This window comes from Scyliorhinus canicula, chromosome 5, assembly GCF_902713615.1.
Source record: "Scyliorhinus canicula chromosome 5, sScyCan1.1, whole genome shotgun sequence".
Taxonomy (NCBI): domain Eukaryota; kingdom Metazoa; phylum Chordata; class Chondrichthyes; order Carcharhiniformes; family Scyliorhinidae; genus Scyliorhinus; species Scyliorhinus canicula.
Genome location: NC_052150.1, coordinates 22,185,142 through 22,207,616, shown reverse-complemented (window position 1 = coordinate 22,207,616; position 22,475 = coordinate 22,185,142). Strand labels below are relative to the sequence as shown.

The following is a 22,475-nucleotide window of genomic DNA, read 5'->3' as shown; positions in this document are numbered from 1 at the left end:
AATGCAGCATTCAGCATCACTGGAATTGTTCAATTATCTTGATTTTGAACAATTGTGATTGGGTTTATCATTTCAGCTTCTGAAATTTCCTTTGTCTACACTTTCAGTTGTGTTAATATCGAACATACCTTCCAAATCCAATTCGGCTTCTATGATGTTGAGTTTATCTTCTTTATTTGTGCATTTGGTTAAATTCACTGCTTGTTTCATACTGTAAATTTCTTCCACAGCTCTTTGTTAAGATTTCCTTAATGTTCTGCATTGCAAGGCAAAATGGTTTAATTTGTTGCACTTTGCACATTTTTTCCTGAACGCTGGGCATTTCTTTCTTGAGTGGGCGTGTCCACAAAGTCTACATGTCATCACGCTCTTGACATCATGTGCAAACTTGTCATGTGCATGCGCAGAACGGTCGACTTCTGGAGTGCGTTGTTTTTTCAAGTGCGCAAGCGCAACATGGTCATGCACATGCGCAGAATGGTCAACTTCCAGATCGCCCTTTCTTCCCAAGCGTGCCTGCGCAAAACGGGCACCTTCTGTAGCGCGCTGTTTTTCTAGCTGCGCCACAACTTCAATGGCATCAACCACGTTGTGTACTTTCGCGCCACATTCCGGCACTAACATTTCGGAACTTCTATTTTTAGATTCTTGCAACATTAGTTTCAGTTCTTTGAGCAATCTTTTACAGAGGTTTTCATTGATTTGAGGCTGACAATGCTGATCAGATTTTTAAATTACCACATGAAACTTATTTTTCACAACTTCATTCTCAAAGTGGAACGAGTTATACAATTCTATAGCCTACGGTCCAGCGATTAGTAGTAACAGCGCAATCTTGCGCTTGTCACTGGCCACATCGAGGTTGGAGGCTTAGAGGTAGTTTTTAAACTGCTTTTTAAAAGTTTTCCAGTTGGAATCGATATTACCCGATATCCTGAAATGCTTTGGAGCCTGCAGTCCCTCCACGAAGCTTCGACTTGTCCGAGCTAATAGACGCAATTGGCTTCCACACTGTAGATCTGAGTCTTATGCAAAAAAAAATTTTTTTTTTTCTTCTCCGAAAAAAATTGTTTGTTTTGAGAATTTGTTTTTCTTCTCTCGTCTGCATTAATACTATCTAAACTACCTAGTAACCACTACCTTGTACCATGTGATGTTTTTTGTTGAGTTTCTAGGGATGGATTAAAGTTGTAGTGTAGCCAAAAAACATCAAACTATGTTATTAAACAAAGGTAGTTTATTTACACTACACAAATTATGATTCAAACACATTACAAGGTATTGACTAATAAATAAGATGAAACTATATCTATGCTACAGTACTCTACACCTACTCTAAGTCACACCTACTCTAAGCCTCTCCTTGCTCCTCCTTACACCTTCTCCCAGAGGTCTGAGAGGCATTCCTTTTTATAGATCTGCTTCTTAACTCTATCTGGTGGTAGAATATAGTATCACATTAACTCTGAAATGTGGCAGACATTACAGAATAAAGAATGAATGGGATGCTTCACCACCTCGTGGGAGAACCATGCTATTTTGCACACTCTGTACCCATCTGCGATTGTATTTTCCTGCGGCCTGTTTTTGGGGGATGTTATGATTATTTCCAATGTCTAAAAATTTTCCCAGGTGCCTATATATGGCTTACCCAGTTGGATCGGTGGAATCAGCTAATAGTTCTGTCTTGACTAATCCACCATGTTGCAGAAGTTATAGACATCCCTGAAGTGTGCCAAAAAGGCACCATGCAAACTCGAACCCAAACACTCACAGTACGTGCAGTTGGAATTTAATATGTTCCCCCCCCATCACCACCGCCCCCCCCCCCCCCCACGTCCACCCTGAAAGTTTGCTGAATGTAAAGATGTGTTTGAAGTTTCCATTTGTTTTATTATTCCACCAAATATTTGAAGTGATTGTTTTAAAGCATTATGAGCCTGCAGCTGTCCCATCTGTTGCTCATTCTGCAATGCTCCACAACAGTGACAGTTTGTGGATTCTATGAACAGTGAGACACTAGTGTAGACTGCAATTACACAATTAGCTGTGCATCTGGGTCAGTGCACCAAATTCAGAATCATTGAAGGGGAGAAACCAAATTATGATCTGTTGGCCTTCCAGTTTAGCAAAATTACTGTGGTACGTCGGAAACCTGCTTATTGGGATCCCTAAATATGTGAAATCATCCAATTTTACTCGCTCCCCGTCCCCACTCTTTTTATCTCTCAAACGTAACCCATCACTACAAGCTCATATACATTGGAAAATGATTGTGTCTGCGAAAATGCTTCCCGAAGAAATGTTGTCCTTAAGAATCTCCTGTTAAGCCTTTGTAATTCTATTGCTGTTTGTCTCTTTGTACTGTTGACCTGTCATGCATGCAAGATTTGGTCCAGTGATCGCGTGTGATAGTGTGCAACGTGGGAACTGGTGGTTCTAAGCAGCATGTTCCTTCCTCCACCTTTCATCTGCAGATTCCATGCATTTCTACTCTTCATGGGACACCCCCCACACGCAATCAGAGAGGTGAACATTCACAAGTTCTGTAAGATCATCAGTGAGTTTGCTCTTGAATACCGTACCACGAGGGATCGAGTGCTACAGCAAAAGCAGAAACGAGCCAATCACAGGGAAAGAAACAAGACCAGAGGCAAAATGATTACAGATGTAAGTAGCATCATTTGTTGTTCTTGCCCATATTCAGTGGGGAGGAGGGTGAGGGGGGAGGGTGGGGAGGTGATGGTCACTATTTACTGTTATCTACTCTGGCAGAGCTTAAATACTTCATCAGTGCACTTCAAGAGGGTCGTGGGTAGCAACGGTGATTTAGAGTTTCGAAGCTTCTTCACTTCCAGAGCAAAGAAATAATTTAGTGCTTTTTGGAAATGAGCTGCAGCTTTGAGAACTTCCAGCTGAAGAGTTGCCATGAGGAGGCTCTCCTATTACAGGATGGAAAAGGTGACTTTTTCTGGAGTCTTCGCCCTGTCTTTCACCATCACTGAGAAATCCTGGAGTCTGCCAATTGTAGAGCAGTTCCAACGACATGGAAAAAGCCCGAGATTGGTTTCAATCCTTGCCGGAGGCTGTGAGATGGCCAGGAATGCAGCAGGGATCTAGAGGGCCAAGGCTGAGGATTGAAGGACAGAACTGAAAACAATATTTAAAAGACATCTGTTAGCAGTGACCTTTTTATTTGCTGGGGATGAAGAACCAGAGGGATGAGTGAGCTGTGGAGTTCGCTTTTGATCGAAGACCCTCTACTTGGCCATACCAAAGTGAAGCTGCCACAGAACAATGTAACCTCCTCCCTTAACCAAAAAGCAAAATGCCACAGGGGTTTGTACATGTGAGTTTTAAAAGTTTGAAAATATTTGACTCATTTTGTTGGCAAAAAAACTAGGGAAATCATGCAAGTCATTGAGCATACTTACATTTTCAGAACCAATTCACAAAACACTAAGCCAGTAAAAACCAAACCTTCTAATAACATCTTCTAACCTTGGGATCCAACCTTTGCCCAACTTTGATCATCTCAATTCTGTTTACCATGGACTTCAATACAGCCCCCGAATCAGTCTATTGCTTAAGACTGGCTCCATAAAGTTCAGTTCCTTCTTTAATGCCAGGGCGCTCTTCTTCCTCATCACTAAGGTGGCTGTAACTCTCTGTAAAGCCAAAGCCCATTCAAGAATTTAAATATTGCACCTTTATTTTGGGGAAGTATTATAGCACCTCCCTTGGGACTCTGGCCAGGATGCAGGTTAAACCTTTATTGGCTGTAGGGCTTCTGCCTAAATCTATCAATTAAACTGTAACCTCCAATAGCAGCAGGGTAGCATAGTGGTTAGCACAATTGCTTCATAGCTCCAGCGTCCCAGGTTCGATTCCCGTTTGGGTCACTGTCTGTGCGGAGTCTGCACGTTCTCCCCGTGTATGCGTGGGTTTCCTCCGGGTGCTCCGGTTTCCTCCCACAGTCCAAAAATGTGCAGGTCAGGTGGATTGGCCATGCTAAATTGCCCTTAGTGTCCAAAATTGCCCTTAGTGTTACTTAGGGTTACGGGGATAGGGTGGCGGTGTAGGCTTGGGTAGGGTGCTCTTTCCAAGATCCGGTGCAGACTCAATGGGCTGAATGACCTCCTTCTGCACTGTAAATTCTAGGATAATATCTCTTTCCCTTACAACCTTTGTTGTCTCTCTCTACATTACATCAACCATGATCTACTGTTCTTAAGTTGGAAATATATTGTCTGACTTTATCCTGCTTGTGTCGAATTTATAATGGGCTCTTATTTTAGATCATTATTTCCCAGCAGTATCTAATTCAGGAGACCAAATGAATGGGGAAAATGAATACATATTGTAAATGTATCAATTGATAGTATCTGATTTTGTAAAGGCAGGTAGATAGAAAGCAGGGAACTACAGACCAGTCAGCCTGAAGTTGGCAGTGGGGAAAATGCTAGAGTCCATTATAACAGATTTAATAACAGAGCGTCTGGAAAACAGTGGCCGGATCGGACAGAGTCAGCGTAGATTTACAAAAGGGAAATCATGCTTAACAAATCTACTGGAATTCTTCGAGGATGTAACGAGTGGAGTTGATGAGGGGAGCCAGTGTATGTAGTTCAGTTGGACCTCTAGAAGGCTTTCGACTAGGTCCCACATAAGATATTAGTGTGCAAAATTCTAGAGCATGGGATTGGGGTAGTATATTGAGAAAGAAAGCTGATTGACAGACAGGAAACACAGAGTAGGAATAAACAGGTCTTTTTTCAAATGGCAGGTAGTGACTAGTGGGATACTGCAGGGATTAGTGCTAGGACCCCTGCTATTCACAATATATATTAATGATTTAGAAGAGGGAACTAAATGTAATATCTCCAAATTTACAGAGGACACAAGACTGGATGGGAGGGTGAGCTGTGAGGAGGATGCAGAGGTTCTTTAGTGTGATTTGAGCAAGTTAAGTGAGTGAGCAAATGTATGCAGATATAGTACAATGTGGAGAAATGTGAGGTTATCCACTTTGGTAGCAAACACAGGAAGGCATTTATTATTTAAATGGCTATAGATTGGGGGAGGGGAATGTACAATGAGACCTGGGTGTCCTTGTACATCAGTCCCTGAAAGTAAGCATGCAGGTGCAGCAGGCGGTGAAGAAGGCAAATGATCGTCTTCATAGCGAGGGAATTTGAGTACAGGAATAGGAATGGCTTGCTGCAGTTATACAGGGCCATGGTGAGACCATACCTGGAATATTGTGTCCAGTTTTGGCCTCCTTCTCTGAATAAGGATGCTCTCGCTACGGAGGGAATGCAGCGAAGGTTTACCAGATTCCTGGGATGGTGGCACTGGTATGAGGAGAGATTGAGTTGGTTAGGATTATATTCACTGGAGTTTGGAAGAATGAGGGGAGGAGAGGACTCATCAAAACCTATAAAATTCTAACAATACTAGGCAGGATAGATGCAGGAAGGATGTTCCCAATGGCGAGGGTGTCCAGAACCAAGGGCCACAGTCTCAGGATACAAGGTAAACCATTGAGGACAAAGATGGAGAGATTTCTTCACCCAGAGGGTAGTGAGCCTGTGGAATCCTCTACCACAAAACGTAATTGAGGCCAAACCATTGTATGTTTTCAAGAAGGATGTAGTCCTTGGGGGCTAAAGGAATCAAAGGATATGAGAGGGAAAAGTGAGTTCAGGTTACTGAGTTGGATGATCACCCCTGATCTCGCACTGCCCCTTTGTCAAACATTGGGTAGAATAATTCACCTTGCAACAATTCAGGCTCAATTCTGTTGATTGCACGCTTAGAGGAGCTGTTACGTTGCTTGAACTGTAATGCCGACATCTACTAATTGGATTTGGATAACCTCACACTACTTGCTGCTCCCAAAAGGATTAACTGTTCTTTTGGAATGATTTGATACATTTGAGACATTTCACTTTGTAACGAGGAACATATCACAATAATGCTCAGAGGCAGTAAGTAAATCAAATCTGATGTAAATGCATTAAAAGGTTAATGTTCAGCCAAAATAGTTGGATAGTTCCTGGCAATTTATAAATCAATAGTGCCGACTGCACTTGGAAAACTGTGTACTGGGTGCCACAGTACACAATCTTGCAGCTTTTGAAATAGTACAGAAGCAAGAAAATGTAATGGTTGGGGGAAATGGAGGATTATTTAAATCAATTGTATAAATCGGGCATGTCCTCACCAAATAGTGAAGATAGAGAGAAGATATAATTGCTGGTTTACTTTGGAAGTTAAAAGAATTAAGTAATGTAGACTGTGACCAGGTCTTTGACCCTGTCCAGAAACCTAGAAATGCAGTATTTCAACAAGCAATAAGTTGATCAATCTATGGTCAGACAGTGGAAGCAGTTCCTCTTGATTCACTTAAATTAAAATTCGATAATTGTTTTTCATAAAATAAGATTTTCGCATTCAGATTTTGAGTAATTTGAAGCGGGAGCTTGTGGTACATTTGACATGATTGGGAGGGAAAAGGCTTCTACTCCTTTTGTATGGTCTGGAAGGGTGGGGACAGTCAAAACCCTTGAGGAGTATGAAGAAAGTAGGAAGGTACTTAAGCGGGAAATTAGGAGCGTCGTGAAAAGTCCTTGGCAAGTAGGATTTAGGTGAATCCCAAAGCTTTTTATTCATATGTAAAAAGCAAGAGGGTGGCCAGGGAAAGGATTGGACCACTTAAGGACAGTGGGGGGAATTTGTGTTGAGCCACAGTAAATGGGCGAGGCACTAATTAGTACTTTGCATCAGTGTTCACCAAAGAAAGGGACTTTGTGGAAGATGATTCTTGGGTAGGGTTTACCCAGAATACTGAGGAAAGCAAGGGAGGAAATTGCTGGGGCCTTGACTGATATCTTTGTATCCTCATTGGGTACGGGTGAGATTGCAGAAGACTGGAGAATAGCTAATGTGGTACCGCTGTTTAAGAAAGGTAGCAGGGATAATCCTGGAAACTATAGACCAGTGAGCCTTACATCAGTAGAAGGTAAATTATTGGAGAGAATTCTCGGAGACAGGATTTATACCCATTTGGAAACAAATGGACTCATTAGCGATAGACAGCATGGTTTTGTGAAGGGGAAGTCGTGCCTCACTAACTTGATCGAATTTTTTGAGGAGGTGACAAAGATGATTAATGGGGGGAGGGCAGTGGATGTTGTTTACATGGACTTCAGTAAAGCCTTTGACAAGGTGCCTCATGGCAGACTGATACAAAAGATGAAGTCACACGGGATCAGAGGTGAGGTGGTAAGATGGATACAGAACTGGCTCAATCACAGAAGGCAAAGGGTAGCAGTAGAAGGGTGTTTTTCTGAATGGAACGTTGTGACTAGTGGTGTTCCACAGTGATATGTGCTGGAGCCTCTGTTGTTTGCAATATACATAAACGATTTGGAGGAAAATGTAGCTGTTCTGATCAGTACGTTCGCGGATGACACAAGGTTGATGGAGTGGCAGATAGTATTGAGGATGGTCAGAGGATACAGCAGGACACAGATAGGTTGGAGACTTGGGCAGAGAAATGGCAAATGGAGTTTAATCCGGACAAATGTGAGGTAATGCATTTTGGTAGGTCTAATATAAAGGGGAAATATACTTTACATAGCAAAACTCTTAGGAATATAAAAAGTCAGAGCGATCTGGGTGTGCAGGTCCACATATCTTTGAAGGTGGCAACACAAGTGAACAAGGTAGTCAAGAGAGCATACAGAATGCTTGCCTTCATTGGATGGGACATAGAGTATAAAAACTGGCAAGTCATGCTACAGTTGTGTAGAACCTTGGTAAGGCCGCACTTGGAATATTGCACATAATTCTGGTCGCCACACTACCAGAAGGATGTGGAGGCCTTTGGAGAGGGTGCAGAGGAGGTGTACCAGGTTGTTGCCTGGTCTGGTGTTATCGATGTGGAGAGGCTGAATAGACTTGGACTGTTTTCATTAAAAAGACGGAGGTTGAGGGGTGACCTGATAGAGGTCTACAAGATTATGAGGGTCATGGATCGAGTGGATGGGCAGGCATTCTTTCCCAGGGTGGAGGGGTCAGTCACCAGGGGGCATAGGTTTAAGGTCCATGGAGCAAAGTTTAGAGGAGATGTGCGAGGCAGGTTTTGTACGCAGACGGTCGTGAGTGCCTGCAACACGTTGCCAGAGGAGATTGTGGAAGTAGATACATTAACGGCATACAAAAGGCATCTTGACAAATACATGGATAGGCTGGGTATAGAGGAATACAAAGAACAATACATCACAGAAACAGGCCCTTCAGCCCTCCAAGCCTGCGCCGAACACATATCCTATCTAGACCTAACTGCCTGTATCCTTCTATACCCCGTCTGTTCATGTGCCTATCAAGATAAGTCTTAAAGGTTGCGAACGTATCTGCCTAAACCACCTCACTTGGCAGTGCATTCCAGGCCACCACCACCCTTTGTGTAAATAACTTCCCCCGCACATCTCCACTGAACCTTTGCCCCTCACTTTGAACCTGTGCCCCCTTGTAATTGTGATTTCTGCCCTGGGAAAAAGCCTCCAACTGTTCACCCTATCAATGCCCCTAATAATTTTATGAACTTCTATCAGGTCGCCCCTCAGCCTCCGTCTCTCTAGGGAGAACAATCCCAGTTTATTCAATCTCTCCTCATAGCTAATACCCTCCTTACCAGGCAACATCCTGGTAAACCTTTTCCAAAGCCTCCATGTCCTTCTGGTAGTGTGGTTACCATAATTGGATACAGTATTCCAAATGTGGCCGAACCAACGTTCTATATAATTGTAACAATTTTTGAGCTTTAATACTCGATACCCTGTCTTATGAAGGCAAGCATGTCATATGCTTTCTTTACCACCATTTCCACCTGTGCTGCCACTTTTAAGGATCTGTGGGCCTGCACGCCCAGATCTTTCTGTGTCTATGCTCCTGATGGTTCTGCCATTTAATTTATGGCTCCCACCTGAATTGGATCTACTAAAATGCATCGCCTCACATTTGTCCGGGTTAAATTCCACCTGCTATTTCTCTGCCCAATTTTGCAGCCTATCTGTATCCTGTTGTATTCTCTGACAATCGTCATCACTATCCGCAATTCCTGAAATCTTAGTATCATCCGCAAACTTGCTAAGCAGACCCGCTACGTTTTCTTCCAAGTCATTTATATATATTACAAAGAGCAAAGGTCCCAGAACTGATTCCTGCGGAACACCACTAGTTACAGAGTTCCATTCGGAAAAACACCCTTCCACTGCTAACCTCTGTATTCTATGGCCAAGCCAGTTCTGGATCCATCCAGCTAGTTCACCCCTGACCCCATGTGATCTAATCTTTTGCACCAGCCTGTCAAATGCTTTACTAAAGTCCATGTGGACAACATCCACAGCCCATCCCTCGTCAATCATTTTTGTCACCTCCTCAAATGGCACAAGGAAGTGCTGAGAGTTTTGGAAAAGGTTTGTATCATCACCGCTACAGGCTTGGAGGGCCGAAGGGCCTTTTCCTGTGCTGTATTGTTCTTTGTTCGTCCATTGGGATTTTCCTTAAGTCTGGATCTCTTGTCTAATTGATCGAGATTGCTTGCTCAACTGCTACAACAACCGCAGCATGCATTTTTACTGTGGTGAAATATCCTGGGGATCTTCATAGAATCGTCTTCAAACAAAACTTGATAGTGCACCACATAAGGAAATATAAAGACAGATGATCAAACACTCGTTCAAAGAGCTGGGTTTAAGGAGTGCCTCTGAGGAAGAGAAGGAGCTGGAGAGTCAGAGAGGTTCAGGAAGATAATTCCAGAGCTTTGGAGCGAGACAACTGAAGGCATCGCGACCAATCAGGCAGCGATTTACTTTCTTGGAGGAACTGGGGAAATTTGGGGTGGGAATTGTAGAAACTAGACCTCTACTGTCAACAACCTAATTTATATTGTACCACATGACTTCTAGGATGGCAGACGGTAATCTTGATGGAACTTGGCCTTTCTTCGCCAAGCAATTCCTAGCTTTGCTATTGAGACTGCATGCCACTGCCAAAAGTGCAACAGGAAGCTGTCAGCACAGGCTTGCGAGACCAAGTTCCTAAACGAATTCACAGTATAATCACTTAATTTTTATTATTATGTCAAAGCAGAATAAAAGGACCGGGTGGCGCAGTAGTGAGCACGGCTTCCCCTCGGCGCCCGGGACCCGGGTTCAGTCCTGTCCTTGGGTGACTGTCTGTGTGGAGGTTGCACTGTATCCCCTTGTCTGCGTGGGTTTCCTGCAGGTACTCCGGTTTCCTCCCACAGTCCAAAGATGTGCGGGTTAGGTGGATTGGCCGTGCTAAAATTGCCCCTTAGTGTCCAAAGATGTGCAGGTTATGGGGGGGGGGGGGGGGGGGTGGCCTAGGTAAGATGCTCTTTCACAGGGTCGGTACAGACTTGATGGGCCGAATGGCCTCCTCCTGCACTGTAGCAATTCTGTGGTTCTTTGTGAATTTCTGAGAGATGTTACGTTTTTGGGCTATGGGCGTTACCGACCAATCCTGCTTGCACAGCTCTTGCCCGAGCCTAACACCCACCCCAACACCTAATACTGCCTAACACTGAGGTATATAATAGTGAGACCTGGAAGTAAACAAAGAACCCTTACTACTTCATAGTGGCTTCATGAAATGTCTCACATTGTCTACCACCATCCTCCACAGTAGGTGTATTCAATATACTCTCTATTGGTCGAAGGTTCTGGCTATAAATCAGCGCTTAATTTATGTAACTTGCAGTAGACAAATTAATAGTTATCAGTAGGAAATGATGTAATGACAATTATTTATAGTTTGTTATTCATGATGTACACAAAAGACTTAGAGCTAGAGAGATGCAATGAAAGATACTTTGCCTGACATCTCTCAATATAAACTGGATCATGAAAACAGATGTTCACTTAAGTGGTGAATTACTGCTACAGAGCCAAGCTAATTGAGCTACTCTGCTACCTACGGATTCTAAACTGACTTCTGGGATCAATTCAGCCACAGAAGTATCATTCCAGATCTTTTGACTGTATACTGAAACAGTGCCCATGCATAAGGAACTGCATTCTCTTGATTATATTCCACGCTTAGCCATAGTTTGAGGTTTGTTCTCTAGTTAATGTGATATTTGGACCTTAATATATTGTGCATTGAAGATGGTGTAAACCGATATGATTTGCAAATGCATTAACCTTTCCCACTAATACCCATTCGAGCAATCTGTGTCGCCGTCCGCATGTAAAAGGGGTAATCAGATTGTTCGTACCACAAGCTTCCAGAAATCTGTACGCTTTTGTCCCACTCTGAGACCTGCCCATTAGCCTGACAGGAATGTAAATTCCTTTCCAGAAATCACCGAGCAAACACTCATCCCGAGAATATTATTACATATTTACTCGGGTAAAATTCGAGCTTTTAGACCAAATTATTAGGCAAAATGTAGGGGATCAAATTATGCACAAGTAATTTTGCGAGGGGTTGAAATCCATTCATGTTGGAGGGACACTGTCATCTTAAAACATGAAGAATATTTACCAATCAACAGTAAGCTGCACCATACTTTCCGCAGGCTAAGGAGCAGTTGCCACAACCCATGATTTCTTTACTTGGGTACAACAAGAGCAAAGCCATACTCAATCACCATATCCCACGTTAAATCTCCAAATTAAAATTTCTCTCATTAATTAATGTTAATTGTAGTGCCATTCTCTCCCATCGTCTGTTGTAGCAGAGACCCGGGTTTGATTCTGACCTTGGGTGACTGTCTGTGTGGAGTTTGTACGCTCTCTCCGTATCTGCGTGGGTTTCTTTCGGGAACTCCGGGTTTCCTACCACGGTCCAAAGGTGTGCAGGTTTGGTGGATTGGCCATGCTAAGTGGAGTTATGGGGATAGGGCGGGGGATTGGACCTCGGTGGGGTGCTATTTCAGAGAGTTCGTACAGACTCGATGGGCCAAATAGCCTCCTCCTGCACAGGGTTTCTATGGACATGGAAAGCAGCTCGCTGGGCATGACGCAGCGAGTCCGAGGGAGATCCCGTTCCCGGGATATTCCCGGCTCGCAATGCCTCGCGAGATCCATTGTGGGCGGGAGCACCTTTTGGCAAATCTGCATAATACAGCGAGAGATCCTCACTCTAATGTGCAGATTCCGAAGTACCTGAGGCTTTGGGATTCATCCCCTTCGCCTCGGAGACCTCGGGCGAGTGCCGTGCAGCAATGGTCCCAACAAATGGGGACTAGATGTAGCGGCATTCATGGAGGCCTCCCAGATGATCAGAAGCCCTCAGCTCCACGCCCTTTGGGCAGGGTGGTGCAATTACACTGCTGGTGCCAGCCTGCAATTGGCCCTGGGCTGCCCTGCGTGGGTGTTTGGGAGGGGGAGGGTGGGGGGGGCAAGGCACTCCCACAGTGCATTGGGCTGAGGGAAGGTTAGGGATCGCTTTGGGGGCCTCTGAGATCGGGATGCCATTTTTAAATGCTGTTCCGATCTCTTACTACACTGGGGAGTTCCAGTGAGCGGGGCACCTCAGTGTTCAAAACGGGCTATATGTAACCTCGGCCATGCGATCCCCGCTTAGGCCCCTTATACAACACCAGTCGCGTTCGGTAGCCATTTGTTTCCCGGCATTGCCAGCACCAGGAAACATGCATCTAAACGCGCTCACTCTGGGACTTTGATCCCATTTCGTTGAATCGAGCCCTATGATTCTCTGATATGTCCATAATATCAAGAAATTAAAACTACTGGCAACAACAGATTATTTATCATAGCATGCGGTGTTTATAGGGCAGGATTGACAGAAATGCAACTTCCAATCTGGTAACATTGTTGGCAGTGTCTGTTATTGTTTTGCTGGTGTCCCGTTTCTGAACGAATTGACAAGCGACAGTATTTCTCAACTCCAATAGCTTTGTAAGATGGAATGTGGTACCAGAGGACTTTGACTAAAATGTAGGTAATTTAATGGTGTTGATGGTGTGATTATAATGTCAGGCAATTATAATTACTGGCAGTAACTTGTGTCTACATCACTTTAGCATAGCTTAGTAAAGCAAAATAAATGAAAAAACATATTGCTCTACTAATCCTCAAAACTAGGGTTGACTGAATCCTGTCCTGGACTCTCTTCAAGGGCCTTAACATCTCCACTAGTCTGTGGTGCCCAGAGTAGGGCTCACGGCTCCAGCTGAGGCCCAAACAATGTTTTGTAAATGTTCAGCATAACATCCCTGCTTTTGTATTCTGCTTTGCTCATAAAGCCAAAGATTCCAGATTCATTCTTCACAACTTCAAGTTCAAAGGTGTGCGGATGTGAACTTCTGCATCTCTCTGTTCCTGCTCTCCCTTTAAAATTATACCACATTGTTTATATTGCCTTCAATCTTTAGTCCAAAATGCATTCATCTGCCATGTGTCACCAGCTTCACCAGTCAGCCGACGTCCTCCTAAAGTCTGCTACTGTCCTCGTCACAGCTTTCCCCAAGTTTTGTATCACCTGCAGACTTTGAATTTATGCCCTCTCCCTGGTCATTAATATATATCGAAAGCAGCAGTGGTCCGAATCCCAGTTTCTGGGGGATATCACTATATCCCTCTCCAGTCAGAAAAAAGCATTCTGCTTTCTATCCCTCCGCCAATTTTCGGTCCATGCTGCCACTACCTCTTTAATCTACTGGGATTGTGCTTTGTTAACAATCTAATCTGTTGCTCTTTAACAAACGTTGTTTGAAAGTCCCGAAAGTACAGAGCATAAAACCCTTGTTTCGGTGAAGAACTTGATCAAATTAATCGGACATTGTTTACCTTCAACAAATCTGTATTAGCTTTACTTTATCAGCCCATGTTTATTTTTGCAAGTGACAATTTATTTCTTTATTCTTTCATGGGGTGTTGTGTCGCTGGCCAAGCCAGCATTTATTTGCCCGCCCCTAATTGCCCTTGAGAAGGTGCTGGTGAGCCACCACTTTGGACCATGTGGTGTCAGTGCACCCAGGGTGCAGTTAGAAAGGGACTTCCAGGATTTTGATCCAGTAACAGAGAAGGAACTACTAAGCAATGTTGTCTTACATTAAGGTCTTTAGAATTTTTCCTGCCATAGATGTTAGGCCTGTAGTTATATCATCTTTATCCCCCTCCTCTTTCGTTTTTGAGTGGCATGTGAGCTGAGAATTGCCTGATCCTCCGAATTTACCCAAAGACCAAATAATTTTTTTGTGTGTTTGCATCAAACCATGGTGCTTTTTCATCACTACATGGCGATCTAATGCTCCCTATCTCAAGCGCCAATTAATATTGGTTATATGGAACAAAATTATGGAACAAAATAATCGTAGAATCCCTACAGTGTAGAAGGAGGCCATTTGGCCCATCGAGCCCTCACTGACCCTTCAAAGGACCACCCTGCCTAGGCCGAATCCCCCACCCTTTCCCTGTAACCCCACCCCACCTTTGGACACTTAAGGAGAATTTATCATGGCCAATCCACCTAGTCTGCACCATCTATGAACTGTGGGAGGAAACGGGAGCACCCGGAGGAAACCCACGCAGACAGAGAGAGAACACACAAACTCCAGACAGTAACCCGAGGTCGGAATGGAACCCGGGTCCCTGGCACTGTGAGGCAGCAGTGCCAACCACCGTGCTGCCCTTGTTCCTAGCCGTTATTTTTCAAACCATGTTTTGGGCCAAAATTAATCAAAGCAGATTCGGATCTGAGTATATGGACTGGGATTATTTTATTCCACTTACTACTTTCGAATGGTTCCAATATCATCTGTCTCCGTGCTCAGAACGGTCAATGAAGTATACAGTACGATGAAGAAATCCTCCAAACAGAAAGAAGCTACTCTAGTCACAACCAGCTGTCCTCGTTTCTGCCAGTGCGTGTGGGTTTATGCCACTCCCATACAGCTTTGAATGGTACATGATGTGAAAAATTCAATGGGGTGCACTGTTGACGCTGTTTCTTCAAAAAAGGGAATTGATTAGATGTGAAGTTGTTCATCATTCCACTAAACATCCCTTCTGCAAAGAGTTAACAGAGAAACAAAATCCAATGATATAACAGCCAGAATTTTACATTGCTCGGGCAGGTGAGAGTGCGCCCGATCCGGAAGTAGTGAAGTCATGCAAGAAGACGTTAGGCGCGTGTCCCAATGTCATCGCACAATCAAGCAATACTTTGGTCGGTGCTACGCGTGAGAGTCTCAGAAATGCACCCGCCGACAATGAAGCAAGCAATTTCGCCCGTTAAGGGACCAATTGAATAAGATTTTACATGACCCGTCTACTTTTATGTTTAACGGGCAGTCAATTGACCAGGTAGCCTTTAACGTTTCAGCTTCAGCCTTAAACTATGGTAACTTGCTGAATTCTATTGATGATGCAGAGAAGTAAATGAAAAGGGTAAAGGTATTAAGGTAAAGACTCTATGGAATTGCATAACGTATGAATAGCCAAGATTACCAGCTCCCTTAGCTTAGCCAGTACCATCAGTGTTACCTGCATCTGTTCAGTGTCTCTCCATAAGCTTTTAATGTAATATGGGTCATATGATTCCATCCATTCAGAGTATTATTTTTTCAAATGCTTTTTGTTACATTTCTAATTGTTAATATTCCCCCACATCATGTCATTTCTGTTCACTTTCGTCTCCTCCTCCCATCTCCTTTTTAGACTGATGATGAAGAAGACGGTGAGGTATGGCTGCTGTCTGAGATTGCGGTGACCATTGTCTTGTAGACACTGATTATCATTAACGTCACGTTGATACTAACTGTGTTGGTACTATGATGCATGGCCAGCATGAGGAGCAAATGGTGACCAGGCCCTCATGTTGAATTGCACCATATCGAGTGATGGCATTAACCTACCGGCCTTGCGTCCATGTGTTTTGACAGCATAATTGCACTTGTTTTTAATGCCTGGGGGAATTTCTGATGTACTAATTTTTTTGGTTGATCATTATGATGGTTTCAGATTCTTTCCAGATGTCGATGTCACAGAATTTTCGCAATCTCTTAATGCTGAACGCTGACATCCAAAATTCCCAGCAACCCCGTTTAATCTGATAGCGCACATTCAGACACCTGCATTTAGAACATAGAACATACAGTGCAGGAGGAAGCCATTTGGCCCATCGAGTCTGCACCGACCCACTTAAGCCCTCACTTCCATCCTATCCCTGTAACCCAATAACCCCTCCTAACCTTTTTAGTCACTAGGGGCAATTTACCATGGCCAATCCACCTAACCTGCACGTCTTTGGACTGTGGGAGGAAACCGGAGCACCCGGAGGAAACCCACGCAGACACGGGCAGAACGTGCAGACTCCACACAGACAGTGACCCAGCAGGGAATCAAACCTGGGACCCTGGCGCTGTGAAGCCACAGTGCTATCTACTTGTGCTTCCCTTTGGAACTCCTTTGCTGATGACGTTAGATGGTTAATATTCTTGACTAGTTTAGCCTTTGTTGTGGATCTATTCATTTGCAGACGGCCCTTTATCAGTAAAGTTTATCTACAAAATCCCCAACCAAATCTCTCGGTAAAGGTGTGCTTACGGTATTCCCATAATGGTGAGGCAAGGCCATTATCAATGTGGAATAGATAATCTCTCATTAAAAACTGCTGATTCCGTAAATACTCATCCGGTCTGGGGATACTTGCGAAAATAAAATATTGGATAAAGTGTATAATAATAATCTTTATTAGTGTCACAAGTAGGCTTACGTTAACACTGCAATGAAGTTACTGTGAAAACCCCCTAGTCGCAACACTCCGGCGCCTGTTTGGGTACACAGAGGGAGAATTCAGAATGTCCAATTCACTCAACAAGCACGTCTTTCGGAACTTGTGGGAGGAAACTGGAGCACCCGGACTAAACCCACGCAGACATGGGGAAAGGCGCAGACTCCGCAGACAGTGACCCAAGCCAGCAATCGAACACGGGCCCCTGGTGCTGTGAAGCAATAGTGCTAACTGCTGTGTTACCGGAACCGCCAGAGTTTTGTATTAATTGAAAATGTGAAGCCTTCAACCTTAATTCCATTACTTTTTAATACCATTGTTAGGAGTATAGTTTCCATTTATTGAAAATTAGGGCCTTGACTTTTACTAATACAATCTGTGACCAACGAACAAATGTGGGAAATTATAAGGAAGCGCTTCACCTGCTTAAATGCACTCGAGGAGCTCCTATTAGTTGCTGCACTGGATATTCCATTGATTCTTCCCCACATTTTTTGACAAGTGCTGATTGGAACATTTAAAAAAAATTACAGTGCAAAAAGAGACCATTCATTGGCCAGAATTTTCCGGCCCTTCCTGCTGTGAAACCCCGGTGAAATCGGTGGGACTGGAAGATACTGCCGCCGCCAAACCTGTCGCAGGGAGGGTGGAAAATCCTGTGTATTTGTCTTTATCAGAATCACAACAGTGCAGCAGGAGGCCATTCGGCCCATCGAATCTCTGTGAAAGAGCACCCTTCCTAGGTCCACGCTCCCACCCCGTCCCTGTAGTCCAGTAACCACACCTAACCATCACATTACCATGACATATTTGGACACTAAGGCTAAGGGGCAATTTAGCATGGCCAATCCACCCAACCTTCACATTTTTGAACTTTGGGAGAAAACCGGAGCACCCGGAAGAAATGCACGCAGAGACGGATAGAACATGCAAACTTCACACAGACAGTGACCCAAGGTTGGATTCAAACTGGGTCCCTGGGGCTGTGAGGCAGCAGTGCTAACAGCTATGCCACCGTGCCGCCTTTGGTGCCAGCTCTTTATCAAATTAATTTAGAATTAATCGCAGAGTTCTTTCACCAGCAACTTGTATCGTTCTCTAGATTTTCAAGTTTCTGCTTGAGGTGGCATTTTAGTTGTGTCTAATGGTGGTTTTAATGACAGTGGTGTAATTAGTACAAGGATGGTTAGATTCACCCATTGCCTGCATCATCTCTGTGAGCTTTTACAGGGCAAGACACAGCAAGTGGGGTTGATGTTTGTATGGTGCCCTCTACAGGGCATCTGGGTACTTTGCGAACAGGACAAGCAATAGTGCATTTCTTCAACAATTCTTCAATCTAAATGGTTAATGAGTAGTGCAGAGTCTTAAGCAAGAAATGCAAGTTAAAATAGAGAATTCAATGTCAAGTCAAGTACATGAAGAGAAATAAAGTGGGGAGGGGAGAGATTGAATTAAGAGATAGAAAAAAGAAATAAAGAAAACCTACAAAAATATTTTTTTCCAAAGTCTCCAATAATTAAAATCTGTGGGAATGCGTCTCCACACTTGTAAAAAACAAAATTTATTTTCAGATCTCGACATTGTTATTTGGCAATAATTTATGACTTCCCACTTAGATTGAAATGGAAAAGCCCTAACCTTTGAGGTGAGTTTGCTCTGTATTTAAAACATCAGTGCAAGAACATCATTCACTATGTATGAAAGGGGAGCTAAATGATGCGATTCTGTTTTTACATAACTTACAGAAGAGCGGTGCATCACTGACAGTAACTTTCAGATTGCTACATTTGATTGCACATCAGCACTAGCCTAAAGTCGCTGATTTTTGCACGAAACCTTTGAGCACTGTTAGCCCCACCATTATTTTTACAGTGAATTCTGTCCCAGTGTCTATTCAAATCTTTAAAATAATGGGGAAGTATAATAAAAGTTGACTATTGTTGGTATTAAAAACCTTTGTTACTGTAAGGCAACGAGTAGGTCGTTTTAAGATATGAAGCTGCCAAGCAAGTTGACAGCTAGCGATGCAATTTGCTTGTCTGCCTCATTCAGTTGGACTCCATCTGCCACCACGTTGTTCTATTTGAGCCTCACTTTCTTCGCTGTGGTTGTGGGCAGGGCTTTAAGATGGCCGGAGCCTGGCACACCTTCAGCAATAAGATGTCAGAGAAAATTAATCGTTTTAGTCCAGAGGAGTTTTGGTTGGGAAGAGTGCGTAAAAGTGAAAACGGCCTTTTTTTTCTTAAAACAAGAGAAATGGGTCTTGTCTCTTCGTTGAGCTCAGGAGGCCCGTGTGCAGCGGCCTCTTGCTTGCTTGCTGCTAAACACAATGATTTTCAGGAGCACCGCCACACACGCACAAACAGAAGCTTAAAAGGTCCAACTGCCAAAGTGATTAATCTGCAGATATTCCCAGGGCTGCAAGTACAGACCTAGTTCCAGGAAAGCAGATGTCTACTGGCTTGTTGCTTATTGAAAGCTGGCCTTGAGCAGCTCAGTCATATCATACAGCCTTTGTTGATGCATCTCCCCTCTTTTTGTTAATTATATTTTAGTCTGCACCCTGCTCACCAACGCTCAGGCATTAAAATCACCTACTTCCCCTCATTTGTTCATGTTGGTGAGCAAACTATTTACACAGAGCTGGTCTAGCAACAGATTGAATCGGTACCCTTTTGACATTTATTTTACCCCCAATATCATGTTTTATCCTTTGGGCTAATAGTTCTTTCCACGTCAGGGCAGGCAAACACAGGGCTGCAGTTTTTGATTGTCACTTTGTATCACGCAGGTAGTGAGCTCTATCCCTGCCAGGTGACATAGGTGTGTGGTGGGCAGGCCTCATTTCAATATGAGCAATGAGTATGCGGTGACAGACGGTTAGTTTGCAGAGAAGGGAATCCAGCAGAAGCCTGTCATTGCTGGGGCTGCTTCCGATCTAGCTCTACTAAAATCACTGGGGGAAAACTGTGGTTTCCCTTCTCTGGCATGGCCCTTTAAGAACAGCTGGCCTGGACATTCTGACACAGAGTGCATGCTGCACCCAGAGACATACAGAATTTGCACCCGGGGTCCCATCCTCTGCTTTGAACCCCAATTTAAACATTTTGAAGAGGCTGTTGCCTGTTTGGAGTGGAATGATAGCAGCCTAAATCAAAGCTTGTTTGAAAATCGTATCAAAAGGACCTCAAACATATAATTGCGACCAAGTTTAAAAACCCACCTCAATTGCTGAAAGACCGAGCAGCAAGCAGACAAAAACTGCCCTCTACATTCCTTAATAATGGGGGTTGTGGTTAAAATATCAAATACTTTGATATATCAGCTCTACAGATCTGACCTGGAGTTGTTTAGTATCTCGAACCACGCTCCGCTGCATAGAGGATGATAAAGTATTTCTATTCTTTCCGATATGCCGTGCACTTTATTATTTTGTAAATGGGATGACAATTTAAGAAGAGCTACAACAGTAAATTTTCTCCAACGCTACGGCTACTCAACACTACTTAATAAGGACATGGGGAGATTGGAGGGAAGGCCTAATATGGTTGAAGACCCCAGGGTGTGGATGCCCTACCAAACTTAAATTAATTATCCCGTTTTACACTCGGTCAACCTGACAGCCTGATCAGTTGCCACACAGGGAAACCAGGGGCAGGAGGCATGTGAACATTCCCTGGTGTCAGGATGGTTGAGATTTGGGGAGTGGCGGGGTTAGTGTTGTGGTCCGATCTGTCGCAGCCCTAACATAGTGAGCGAGACGTCAGGATCTAGAAGGGTGAGGGGTAGAAACAGAGCAGGAGATCCATGGTCACAAAGGGATATGGAGAGAGGGGTATCGTTTGACAGAAGGGAGTCTAGAGCCTTCTTTGATAGGCCCGCAAGGAGTGTTGGAGACAGAAATTTGAACCTCCTTTTCAAGGCTGGGTTTACTAACCCATGGAGATATCCGAGACTCCCCAATGTCAACCTCCTATTGGTCCCAGTTGACCAGAAAGTTAACTGGCCAACTGTAGTAATCCACGGGAGGCAGGAATTCCGTCACCACACCAATATTTATTTACAATCACGATATTACAGGAGCAGCTACAAACAGTGCCGCTAGCAGTCCAGTCAACTTAAGGCTGGCTCACAAAGCCTACACAGGTGCTTATATGGGCCCCCTCAATGAGCTATCATTGTGGGAGCTCATACTCCAATTGGCCAACCAATAAAGCCAATTGGAGTTCATTACACTCCTCCCCGCCAAGGTCCGAGGAATTCCTGCCAGCTGGCATTCCTCTGAGCTTCTTCCTGCTCCTCATGTCTGGGTCTGTCACCTCTGTGTCGTCCGCCGGGTCGTTCTCCAAAGTGGGCGGGGTGCACCTTATAGGTGCCTGTCTTTTCCTTGACGACCTCCTTGGAAGTTGTTCTTCCTCCTCCTTGGGGAGAGTTGTCGTGGCGGCCTCGTCGAGCATGTCCATCTCCGACTCTGACGACTGGATGACGGGGTCTGGAGAAATTGCTCGGGGCTGGGGTGTAGGTATCCTTTCCGTCTGGGCTATCCCAGCTTGAGGCGGTCCTGCTTCGTCTGCCTCCAGGTGTGGTTCCGCTGCCCTTATTTGGTCTAGGTGTTTCTTCAGCACCTTACCTCCTATTGAAACCTCATAGGATATGGGCCCTGTTTGGGACTCTACCGTGCCTTTGACCCACGTTGGTCCATTCCCATAATTCTTGACCCAAACCGGTGCCCCCACCTGGAAATGTCTCTGCTGCCGACTATTATCATGCCCCCTGCGTTGGGCCTCCTGTTGTTTTTCCACTTTCCCCATTAAATTTGGGAAAAGGAGACTCAGCCTCGTTCGCAGCCGCCTTCCCATTAAGAGTTCAGCTGGCGGTATGCCCGTTGTGGAATGCGGTGTGGTCCTGTAATCAAACAGCCAGCGGGAGAGCTTTGTGTCCATTGACGCTGTCGGCTGCTTCTTGAGTCCCGCTTTAAGTGTCTGGACCGCTCTCTCTGCCAGACCGTTGATTGCTGGATGGTAAGGGGCCGTTTTGATGTGACGGACTCCGTTTTCCTTCAGGAATTTTCCAAATTCCCCATTTGTGAATGCCGTTCCGTTGTCCGACACCAATACCTCCGGAAGTCCATGTGTTGCAAATGAGGCCCTGAGCTTTTCAATTGTCGATGCTGTGCTTGCTGTGTTTACCCGGTGGACGTCCAACCATTTGGAGTGGGCGTCCACCATCACCAAAAACATTGAGCCCATGAAAGGGTCGGCGTGGTCAATATGCAGGCGGGTCCATGGTCTGCCTGGCCATTCCTACGGGTGCAATGGCGCCGCTGGTGGCACTCTTTGCCCCTGTTGGCACTCCTAGCACCGACGTACCAAGGCTGCTATGTCTGTGTCCAAACCTGGCCACCAAACGTAGCTTCGAGCTAGCATCTTCATTTTAGACACCCCTGGGTGTCCGTGATGTAACTGGGTTAAGATTGCCTGACGGCTCTGAGCTGGGATGATTACCCGGGCTCCCCATAATAGGATACCGTCTTCTACGGTTATTTGGTCCCTTCTGCTCCAGTATGGGTGCATTTGGGGCTCCACTGGTCTTTCCAGTTCCCCTGTTAGCAGTAAATGCTACATCTTGGCTAAAACTGGGTCTTTTTGCGTCCACAACCGAATATGTTGTGCGTCTAC

At 44.5% G+C, this 22,475-nt stretch overlaps 1 protein-coding gene across 19 annotated transcripts in view; it reads left to right on the top strand.

Annotated features, from left to right (window-relative positions):
• The window catches only part of fhod3b (formin homology 2 domain containing 3b), a 678,530-nt gene that overhangs the window by 632,518 nt on the left and 23,537 nt on the right, over positions 1–22,475 (top strand). For 16 of the 19 annotated variants that reach the window (XM_038796751.1, XM_038796753.1, XM_038796754.1 and 13 more), the window contains 2 exons: positions 2,478–2,670; positions 15,720–15,743. In XM_038796751.1, the coding sequence (XP_038652679.1) occupies positions 2,478–2,670; positions 15,720–15,743 (217 nt within the window). The remainder of the gene's footprint in view (positions 1–2,477; positions 2,671–15,719; positions 15,744–22,475) is intronic. The other 3 variants (XM_038796769.1, XM_038796752.1, XM_038796768.1) reach the window with 1 other exon arrangement.